General features: G+C 40.3%; 1 protein-coding gene across 1 annotated transcript in view; it reads right to left on the reverse strand.

The window, feature by feature from the left end:
- The window catches only part of znrf1 (zinc and ring finger 1), a 52,896-nt gene that overhangs the window by 1,937 nt on the left and 38,880 nt on the right, over positions 1-12,079 (reverse strand). Inside the window, exon 4 of the mRNA XM_083974307.1 lies at positions 1,779-1,884. Coding sequence (XP_083830433.1) covers positions 1,779-1,884 — 106 coding nt within the window. The remainder of the gene's footprint in view (positions 1-1,778; positions 1,885-12,079) is intronic.

The following is a 12,079-nucleotide window of genomic DNA, read 5'->3' on the forward strand; positions in this document are numbered from 1 at the left end:
CATGTACACCCACGGTAACAGAACATACACAACGCAAACATATAAATCAAGAAGTGTAACCCTGAGTAACCACATGGGCTGATTTCTTATTGAACAACCCTGTAGGCTACATTGTTTTATCCACCCTCAGATATGACCCAGAGGAATGTCTCCTGAAATATCACACTTAAAGACGTGCCTTACATCTTTTATGGAGCAACAGAATTACCTTACAAGCTCTTACAGAAGTAACAGATGCTTACCACGATGAAGACGCCACTGTACTGAGAGCAGTGGTTGTCACTGTGTAGCTACTATAATAACGGTCATGCCATGAGGAGGTTTGGCCACAAAAACTACTTGTTTAGGTTTAAGAGAAGATTGTGATCTCAGTTTATATAAGTAGGTTACTTCCTCAACATTTCACAGTTTTTGTTGTCATGGTTACTGTAATACTTATATGGGTAACTTTGTTGAGAGCTCATGGATTAAGTGACGGTTTACCCTGCTCTCCTGTGTCAAAATCCTGTATTTTATTGACCAGCTCCCAATCTTGTTCTGACATGTAATTGGTCTTTTTATACATCAGTGCACTTCTTCTACTGCGACTGGATGTCACCCAACAACAAAATGTAACTATGGGTCATTATAACCTGCTGCACAAACGACAATAGGCTACATACGTGCATTTTAAACTTGCAGCTTATCACACCGCGTCTGTGTTTTACAGAACTGTTTGTATTTTTGTGTGTTACAAGAAGACAATTTCAGTGGAAGTAGTGTTACAGGAACAAGTCACTTTTTTTTTTTTTTTTTTACTGCTGTGTGGTTTCATGTAAAACAGCACATCAAATGTTTTCCGTGCAAAAACTAGAGCATAGCTGTGCAGCTGACATTTGATTGATGGGTTGATTCTGCTATATTCTTCTACACTGTATAAACACTTCTCCACAGTCTGAATCCAGTAGAAAACATTTGGGATGTGGTAGAACAGGAGATCGGCAGCTTGAATGTGCAGCTGACTAATCTGCAGAGATGATGTGATGCAGTCATGGAGCGGCGTCTCCGAGGAAAGTTTCAACATCTTGTTTTAAGCCATGACGTGAAGAACGTCAAGAGGCTGCTTGAGAGCAATGCATGTTCCTAATAAAGTGCTCGGTGAGCGTAGATGGCTTCACCAACCCATATTTTCATCAAACCTTTAATTAACACAATGCTGTGCAGGTGTTGTGTGTTCACAATGTGCCACTGTACAACATGCAGATAACACAATCATTTTCCAATTAATTTGTTGCGCTGTCACACTGTCCCGTGATTACACTGGAGATATCAGACCAGTGGTGTAACTGGTTGTCACCTCACTCTGTTGCATTTTGAGCTGCTGCACCTGAGACCAAGGCCTTCTAGAAAACTAAAGCTAATGGAATAAAAGACTTCTAGCACTGAAATAAAATACTGTCCAGTGGTAAATATACAAAATGGCCACCTAGCTGTAAGAGTTTTAGAAATACTAGCAGCTATCAGTCATCTCCTGACTGTTCTCATTACTCATTGCTAATTATCCCAAGCTATCACAGCTGATTTGACAGTGATATATCGATGTTTAGAAATGCTACACACAGCACCTTTATTATCCAGAGATATAAAATATATAATATCTAAATCAAAGGCAATGAGCACTGTCCATCTTATCTTATCCAGTAAGTGGATTTAATTAGAAGAAGTGCAAAATTAAATAACGGGCAGTGATTCAAGTTTGTGTGTGGGGTTGTGTGTGTGTGTGTGTGTGTGTGTGTCACCTTTTGTGGTAGATGCAGAGGCACGGCAGTCTGGCTATGGTGTCCCCTTGCTGCAGTTCCTCTAGACAGATCACACACTCACCAGCATCCCTCGCCAACACATCATCTAAGGTGGAAGACACATGCACGCACAGACACACACACACAGACACACACACATGTAAAGAGCAGAACACATATCAGTATGCACCAAAAACAGTGACATTTTCAGACTGACAGCAGATCAAACAGACCAGTGAGCAGCTTGGTGTATCACAGTATACAGTTGATAAAGTTGGTCATTTTGAATCTGATGATGAGGAGGAACCTTAACTCTGTTCTTCAGAATAATTCAATTCAACTCAAATTCAACTATTTTACTTGTATAGTGTCAATTCACAACAGATGTTATCTCCAGGTACTTCTTAATAGAAGCAGCCCGAGATCTTCGCTTTACGATTTTTTAGAGTAAAGAAATAACGGCATTCATCACATGGACGTTCAACACTTATACTTACAGTGATCAATAGACTCTCAAAAAGTCAATTATAGTCTCCACACAAAATTCAATCCTATTTCAATTGACTTTATTTAAAGATTTTGAATAATGTCATGAAAAAGTACAGAGGCATTAACTATGTTCTTATGTTACAGCTTCAGAGGCATCTGAAGGCAATAATAAATAATTCACATTGAAATCACCATATTAATTCAATTAAAAAAAATTAAAAGTTGGAAACTGCTAATGATAGATCCTATTTGCCAGATGACAGACACAACACAAATGTGATTTGTTGATTAAAATCAATGCATCTAGTTCACCTGTCACTTTAAAACTGATCACCTGTAGTTAGCATTGTGCTGTGCTGTGTATTGTAGTCCCACCTCCCACATTAATTGGTCCCAAAAGTTTGATAAAAAGAGATTTGTGTCACTGTTGCGCAGCCTGTTCTGTTAAGCTCTGTTCACAGCTTCAGTCATACTCTTACTCTTTATTATCCTTACAGCAAGAAAGTTTGAAGCCTCAAGAGCATTGCTGCAATGGATTTCAGTGCGTGTGGGTCACAGAAACTCTCCACATTCAGATGTTCTTTGAAACATATTTCAACAAAAAAAAGAAAAGAAGAATTAATAAAACATTACGTACTGCCAATTTAAGAGCAAAGTTGTCCGTGTATTTTGTGAGTCATCTCTGCTAAGCTGATAACTGCTGTATTTTATTGCTAGTGTTTTCTTGCTTTAGCTGCTCATAATTACGGTTCTCTTTGTCTTCTCACTCACTGTCGATGTTCAATTCAAAGTGCTTCACTCCTCCCCCAAGGGCATATTTGAAGCAAGCCGATTTAAAATATAAAAACAGTTCCTCAGCTGCCCATAAAAACAATATGTAACAAAAATGCAAAACACACGAGTAAAGCTGTTAGAAAAGGAAGAAAAATTGAAAGACATAATGGCTAATGGCACTTGCCATTTAAGTAGATAAATAAGTAAGGTCCTTGACCACAAGTGGTCATTAGCAGTGTGTCAGAGCGCTCAGAGTGTGTTCAGAGTAAACTGGCCGTCACTTTCATTATGGCTGTTTGCGTCTTATGGGTTATGAAACAAAACCAAATGTTCTGTAGCCTATTGATCATTGACAATCATATATGGCCCTTTTAGGACTTGTCTACTACAACATGTAGAAAAGATAATGAATTGTTCTGGGAACTAATAGTTTTGAGAATGACAAAGCCAGGAAAGTACCAATAAGTCCTCCAACCTCAACAACCACATGGGTCATTTTTTAAAATTCTTTCATACAATCCACATGAGTGTTTCCTGTGATACCCCACCTACAGTGCCACGCCTAATGGGCCTTGGTTGTCATGGTTACCACAATGAGCTGGGGAACAAACAACTTTTGGACAGTACATACTGGGTTAGGGTTAGAGGGTTAGGGTTATGGATGGATGGATGGATAGCTTCTCTTCTTCCTAAGACCTTGTGGTTAAATCACAGGGATGTACACAGACTTATGCAATACAGCAGCTCTCCTCCTCTTTCTCTCCTCCTCCTCCTCCTCCTCCTCCTCCTCCTCCTCCTCAAATTGCCTTTCCATATAAATCCAACCAGGAAACACTCACATTAATCAGATCCTCAAAAGTCTGCATAGTTTAAGTGATGTGACTCTGAGTGTTTGACAGCAAGTGCAGAGTGCATTAAATCTAAAGCCAACATCTGATCCAAGCTTGAATAATCAAGTGAAGAGGTTTGTTCAATCTTGTTTCTTTCACCTATGACATGTTTTTTTTAAAGAGGTCATCAAGTTATCACAAAGTGGAGAGGGTAACCCCCAGTTTGGCCAACCTCCATCAAAATCAACATCATTATTTCACGGATGATGGTGATTAATTTGATGATTATGTTTGAACATGTGATGTGAAATCCACTTTGGCAGAGCTGACACAAGGTCATTACAGTACAGAAGCTAACATACTTAATATACTGTCCTACACTACAGACAAATGTTTAAAAATGTGCATGTGGTGTCATGATGCTGGTGGTGTCTGAAAGTGCTGAGGTAAGTAATATTTTGGTTTGAAGATTTGTGAAAAGTCCTCTGAACTGCATAAAAACACATATCAATTGTCCATGTCCTTAGTCTGAGTTGGTCATTTTGTCCTGCAGCTTTGACACTGTTGAGTGAATTTAAAGCTGTGATCAAGGTTTCATGATCAGTGAGTTTTATAGGAATCTATTAGACGTGAAGACAGCTCAGTGGGTCAACAAAGTCACCAAGGTTGATCCTCTGAGGACCATGAGCACAGATCAATCTGGTTGTAGTTGAGCTGGAAAGAAGATTGGACAGATGGACGGCCTGACTAACGTTAACATCAGCTGCTAGCTCCTACAATGCAGCTACAAAGGAACAGACTAAATATCATATCATATTATTTAATCAAGCATTATAACACGTGTGTAGGGCACGGAAAACAATCTCATTCCACTCGTCACTGTGTGTGTTCACAATCACTTCTTGACAACTCTGTGTCATTTTATTGGATTCGTCTCGTCTAGTTTTGAGCGTGTTTTGTGTTCTCAAAACCCCCACAGCTGAAGAACAGCAGCATGTCAGTGGTGTGAACACTACTTTCTGTCACGTTTTAATCAAAATTCAAGCTTTCATATGAACATGGGATAAGATAAAAAAATCTCAAATCTGTTATAACCTGTTCAAATTGAATATCTACAATCGCCAAGCAGATTGAACTTGAAGTAGTCTGGTTCATGGATTCTGTTTCATAATGATGCATCAAAAGAAAGAAAAAAAGACTCAAATTGGTTTGAACAAAATCACAACTTACTACACATCACAACTACTACTACAAACTAATTCAGAGCCAGCTTTGGAAAATTACAGCCTGATTACTTCCTGTTTGGATTTTTTTTTATAAAAGCTGAATTAACATGACAGACAGTGACAGTAACATGACTTGTTATTGAAGACACAACATTCTGATGATTCATTGGATGTGCTTCTAAAATGCCACTAGTGAATACTGAGTATAGTGACCGATGATAAGTGATTTTGGAAACACTGTCTTATAGATGTCATGAACTTTTGATGGCAATTGCTTCATAATTGTATTATCTAAAAAGAAAAAGGTATCCCATCTTTACTGCCCAGTAGCAGATACTGTAACCATAACAATAACCCCAAATTAAATTTATTGACAGAAAATCCAAGGGACTCCAAGATCTGGAAAAACAGTTGAAAAAAAAAACTCTGAGTAACAGAGTAGAAACAGAATCAGTGCCAAGGAACAAATATGAGGATTATGGATGGTATCAAAATAAAATGAACCAGACTAATGTCATGACAAATGAACTATGTAACAAATGAGACAGTGTGAACAGACAATGAGGAAATGGGATGCGAGGTTTCGCCGGCTCTCCCAGGTCTCTGCATCATTAGCTGTCTTCTCACCTGCCCCTGCTTCCTCCTGACTTTCAGCTGTCTCTCCTGGTTAGTGACTTGCCAACAGACATTTGGCATCCAGCACCTTCCCATCAGTTATGAGCTCTTTGCTTCTCTGAATTACAGCACTCTTTCTTTTGTGTCCTCCAATGACCTGAGCTGCAAGAGGTAAACTGCACAATCACACTTTCACTTACTGCGTCTCCATACCACCCTCCTGATTTCTATGTCTGTATCTGACCAACTCCACCCCCACTCTGTGCAAGGGGCTATATTTAGTGAGAGGCATTAAAATATCATCATGCAAAGTCAAAGCCCAGAAAAGATCCAGTGGTCAGCTCACGTGGACTCGGTGTGCTACCAACAACCCTCACCTGCATCACACTAACTCATGCACAGCACATGCACAGTGCAGACAAACAGAGACACAAATTACACATTTGCTTCCTGTGTTCCCATTTCATTTACTACATTTAGATTGATGCAAGAAATTAACGCTGCAATCTGTAACTCTGCACTCTGATTTCACTGTAGGCAGCAAAGATTTGTCACATGTTTTTCACCTAGTCTTTTTTGGTATGCAGTGAAACTGTCAGGACAGCGTCTTAGCATCTCAAAGCTTAAAGCCCCACTATGTAGGATTTGTGGTACTGGTACTCTGGTTGAGAAGAGCAACTGTCTGCTACTGTGTCTGTCCCAGAGAAGCACTTCGCCGCCATCATTACCGGTACCAGTACCTTCGCCATGTCTGGTACTGTGCCGCCACCATTGCCGACGGTGCCTTTGCTGCTGTCATTGGGGGTACCGGCGGTGACAGTAGCCGTCGTGGTTCGTGGGAGAGGAGCAGGGAGACTGGGCTTGAGCTCGGTCTCTGGAGCTCAGTGGAGCTGCAGTGTACCAGGACCACGGTGTTCCTACCCGCGCAGGAAAGTTACATAGTGCAGTTTGAGCCGGCGCAACCCCGCTCAGGCTGCAGCGGCGGCACCATTCATCCTATTAACCATTTTTGTACCACTTCAATGAGTTTAGACACATTATTTTAAGGTCGAAAAACTACGTGGTGTGGCTTTAATAAATGTGCTGTGACACCATGAAACTTAAATATGGAATTTAATTCTAACATGTTACAAAACATATTTTAATGTGGACAGGTGCTGTCAGAGCATCTTGTGACCCGGACTCACAGAACAGCAGTGGCAACAGGACAGAAATATTCCCTTCTCTGACCAGTCCCCATGTCCATGCAGCTGAGAAAGCCCTCTAATATGATGATGATGCTGACACCACCAGGATGGTGCTTGCTAGGTGATGAGCAGTGTCTGGTGTTTGACAGACACACAGTTTGGAGTTATTTTCAAGGATTTCAGAGTTTTTGCCTCATCAGACCAGAGAATATTATTCCTATTAAAGGCTGTTGGCTCCAGCAGGCTCAAAGTAGCATCTGTCGAGCCGGTCTCCTATAAAGGCCTGATTGATGTAGAGCTGCTGAGAGGACCTCCCTGATCAAGACGCCCTTCTTGCCTGGTTATGCAGACTCTAGCAAAGAGTCCTGGTCTTTTCAAACTAAACACTGAAACACCCATAGTTTTAGAAATAGTTTCACACCTTTGCTCTGATCCACACTTCAGCTGTGAGGCAGCGCTGTTAAAATATTCATATTCCCTTTCATTAAAAGAAATTTCACATAAGCAGTTCAGAAAATGAAGACCAATTTATGGGAAGATGCAAATACTATTCTCCTGAAAGTTACAGCTTCAGCCAGGTCAACATGTTTCAAACTCTGTGCACAGTAGCAACAGTACAAGTACAGTGTGCTTGTTCTGTTAGCAGATACCAAAATTCAGTTCCCGGGGTCTTTTGGTCCATTGATCTTTTAAATGTTTATCTCTGGGTTAAACCAACACTAAGGAACTTTTCAACCTTCATAAAATATTTTCATAACTTTTGTGATGATACATCGACTTACAACAAGTTGAATGACACCTCTGTCATGGCCTGAGGGGGTCTGTATCTCTTTCTCTGGCACTAAGCAGCTTTGAGGAGCATGGTAGGAACCCTGCTCTCACGCTAGTGTTCATGGGAAATGGAGTCTTCCTTCAGGCAAAACACTACCGCTTTGGTCCACAGGCGCCGCCAAACTCAACCAAAACTGAAAGTTCTTTAGTACTGCTTTAAAATATTTTGTTATAATATTGTTTGTTTTGATTTTGTCTGCCTGTGTCTTGTTCTGTAATTGTCTATTGTATGATTTGAAGTTATGAGGTTTTAAAGCCTTACCATGTCTGTGTTGTGTAGGTACCTGCCTTGGGACTACGGATAAAATTTAGCATTTGTGCTAAGTCTGGCACATTTGCATTGATGTTTAATGCAGCAATATTGATTAATGTACATTGTCCCAATTAAATAAATAAATATATGAAATGAAATGAAATCCAGAAAATCTTAGACAGTATTATGGGTCCAAATTGCACAAATCTGAAACAGACCTGTGAAAGACCAACTTAAATGTGATGTCCAGAGATGAACCTGCAGTCCTGCAACCATGGGCCAGTGGGCCCTTCAGGACTAGGTTAGTCTGTTTTATAGATAAGAACAGAATATTGGTTCCAGATCCCACAAGAGTAGAAATGTGAAAACCTGTAGTCTGGATTGGATTCTGACAGCACTGCTTGGAAATGTCATTTCTTCTTTTCTTCTCCCTGTAAATGCTACAAAGCTACATCGAAACGTGGATGATGCATAATACATTTTAGGATTTACTGTACAAGACAGTTGAGCAATAATAATTAAAAACCAGTTATGAACTAGCAATGATTTAATAATCAGTGTCAGTATAAATAGAGCAGAAAAGTCTGCAGACTAATTCATCCGCTCCAGGCTGACATCTATTGTTGAGCAAATGTGTATATGTGTAATGGCCTTGCTCAGAGATGTGTTGATGTGCAACAGTCAGTAGGCCCAGGTGATTGACAATAGACGCCGGAGCATGCTGGGAATCGAGATAAGCCGCAGCTTGGCCTGTTTTGTGAGTCTAAAAAAATCCAAGAGAACAGAGAGAATGAGAGATATAGGAAGAGGGAGGGAAAAAAGACAAAGAGAAATTACAGAGAGATTACACAGCGGGAACAGAGGCGCTCGGACAGACGGACTCACAGAGGAAAGAGGGACAGAGGGAGAACGAGAGAGAGTAATTTGCTGGAAATAAAGAGTGACAAGACAGAGAGAGCTGGAGAAAAAAAAACAGAGGAATTATGGGAGCCTTTCTCCTTTTACCCTCTCTCCTCTCATCCGTTATCAGCCATCAGGGTACTCCATCACTCTGGATCCCATCTTCTTTAAGACAGTTGCACTCTCCCTGTCTCTGTCATTCAATCTTCCCTCCACAGTCTGTGTTTAGCTGCAGGCTTGAAACTTACATTAGTTTCTACTGAACTGGCCCTGTGGTTATGTTATTATTATCAACACAAAGACAACACAAGTGCCCACGCTGTGTAGACACACACACACAGACTCCTTTAAGGTGACCTTTAGGCTCCTGGTCAGATGTACATGCACATGTCTATAGCAAAACAAGTAGCTGTCAATTACTGCTGCTGTAGGGGCAATGAACAGACATGACTACTGTCAGTCAAGCAGGAGCAGCAGCAGAATTAAAACAGAAGCCTGCTTTAGGAAATACATAGTAGACTGGAAGCTAGACAGCAGTATTATTATTATTATTATTATTATTATTATTATTATTATTATTATTATTATTATTATTATTATTATTATTATTATTATATTAGTATGGACACCGGATAACAATAAACATGAGGCTATGACAAATGACGTTACAACTTGTTGGGTAAGTCAGCACCAACTTTTACCATCCATTTGTGTTGGCTTTTAGAACGGTTGGATGTTCATTCACTTTTAAACTGAGACTATCGGGCTGCACTGAACAGACTCAACAATTAAAAACAGGGAGCAACAGTTTAGCTTTGAAACACTAAATGAATGCTGCATTTACACCTGGCAACAACACAGGGCTGTGGTTTAGTCTGGTGCAGAGTGCAGACACCCACATTTGATTCTTGATTGTCACAATGTGTCTTCCTCTGACTCATCATGCTCCTACCTCTGACCTTACTTTTCACCAATAGTTGTAATGAATGAGCATTTTCTGCAACTAAGCAACCAACTGCAGAGCAGACAATCTGCCTCCTGTAAATACTGGCATGCTCGTGCTCAGTGTGAAATTTCCGGTAAGAGTCACCTCTGCAGTTGACATTAGTCACTTCAGTAATATCCAAGTTATAAAGTGAAAACCACAGAGCCTATATCACTCCCTCCGAGCTCTGCTGGCATGGCTGTGGAAAAGTAGGCACTTTGATTCATATGCTGTGGCACTGCCTGCAGTCAAAAGTATAATGATAAATATGAACCACTTTTCCTCTCTGGTTTACTGGAGCACAAAACTAAAGGACCAAAAAAGACAGGGAAATATGAGGCCTAGCCTTTCTGGCTGCTGAGAGGTCAATTTAGTTTTAATGAGGACAATTAAGTAAATCATGTATTTATCTATTTGGTCAGTTTGATGTCTGTTTCCCCAAACCACATCACAATCACTGAGCTCAAATACCACAAAAGAACAACTCTGATTATACTGGCTCTTGTAAGTAGTGGTTTGACTAACCAGAGAAAAGAGCATGGAGAGACATGGAGAGATAGACTAAGAGAGCACCTAACACATACAATCAGTGACATAAAATAAAACATGCCTGGCTTCTACACACACGCTGCAACACACCTCATAGCTATGATTGTGTTGTACAGTAGGCTAAGGTAAGTCACTATTGCCACACTGTGTTGATATCCAGCTGAATAAGAAGTTTGAGTTTCAGGTTGAGGGAAATGTTCCTCATGAGCCTTAGTGCGACATAGAGAGTAGAGATAGTCACAAACTCTGACATTGGCAGTAACATATTGGATGTAAACTACATCCAGTGCATGTTCTCCTCAATTCAGCATCTGGGTCCTTTTCCTCACAAATATACTAGTCGCGGTCACCACTTCCTCCCATTTTAGATTATTCCCTGTCATTTCAATGTGTGTTTCAATGAAAACAAAGGCCCAGCAGTTCCTCATTTCACACTGGATAGCCCATACTAATCACCCTGTCAATCTCAGAAGGTTGTTGCAGCTGCAGCTGCATTAAAGTTGTTAATTTTCTGAAAACATGTTAAATGAATAGCTCAATGAAATATTCTACATGAGAGTCTGCTGCCTCTGTAACCAAGCTGTATGTGGCATTCAGCCATGTCTGTCACTCCTAGGTCCTTCTATTTGTTTTAGTAAATGTTTACTGTATATAAAACTCATCATTTCTTGTGAGCCTGAGTGTTTGTCATTCACTTGTGCTAAAGAGAAAAAGACTTCACCCTCTTTCCAATACAACATCACTTCCATCAGCTCAGGAACCTTTGAAGATAAGACCTGCTGAGGCAGGAATGCTAATGAATACAACATTTACAGCAGATTGTTCCATTGATTAATCTAGTTAAGTGATAAAAACATGGCCCCAAATATCACTGATAATATGCAAACTCTAGTACACAGCTTTTCTAAATAGAGAAACTGAATCATGGTATAGGCTACTGCCTAAGGCAAACAGGTAGGCTATAGAATTACTTTTTTTTATTAATAAGTAGTATAAGTTAAAAAAAAAAAAAGAACTCCTTCCACCACGCACACATTTGCTTGTTTGTTGCATTTTCTTTCCATCCACACTGGCCTTTCACAAACAAACCAGGCTTAATTCATTTTGTTGCATGGACCCAGTGGGGGAAATCAGATTCTAGTGAGCTCTTTCCTGCTCCTGGCTTATGTTTAAGTAAGAACCGATTCTGAACATTATTAGTCAAGACTGCCTTTTCGTCTGTTCAACAGTCTTGTCTAAGTGACACTTGCCCACCATTTTCAAGAGGCCATTTGTTTGGCTTCTCTGCCACTGAAGGGTTTTCTTTCTTGGAGCAGGTGGTGGCAATCGTCACAAGAGCTTTGGCCGTTGCTGTGTTCACCGGATAAACAGCACAACGTCGTTAGGGCAGATTGCTACAGTGACTCGCTATCGGAAAGTGATTGGGGCTAGCTGGCTAACATGCTAACTTCGGTGAAAGAAATTACATGATAGAGACAAGCTGAATGCATATTTCTTGTAAGCAAACAGCTGCTAATGCTAATAATGCCTATGTAGCAATAGCAAAACTCACAAACTGCTCCTATAGGTGCCCTTTTGGCTTGCGAAAGGGCAAATGTACCAGAGTTAATTTTAACGTTATCAATTTTTTTGTGTTTTGTTGGTCTGGTTATAGTGTCTGCA

This window comes from Trachurus trachurus (assembly GCF_905171665.1).
Source record: "Trachurus trachurus genome assembly, chromosome: 6".
Lineage (NCBI taxonomy): Eukaryota > Metazoa > Chordata > Actinopteri > Carangiformes > Carangidae > Trachurus > Trachurus trachurus.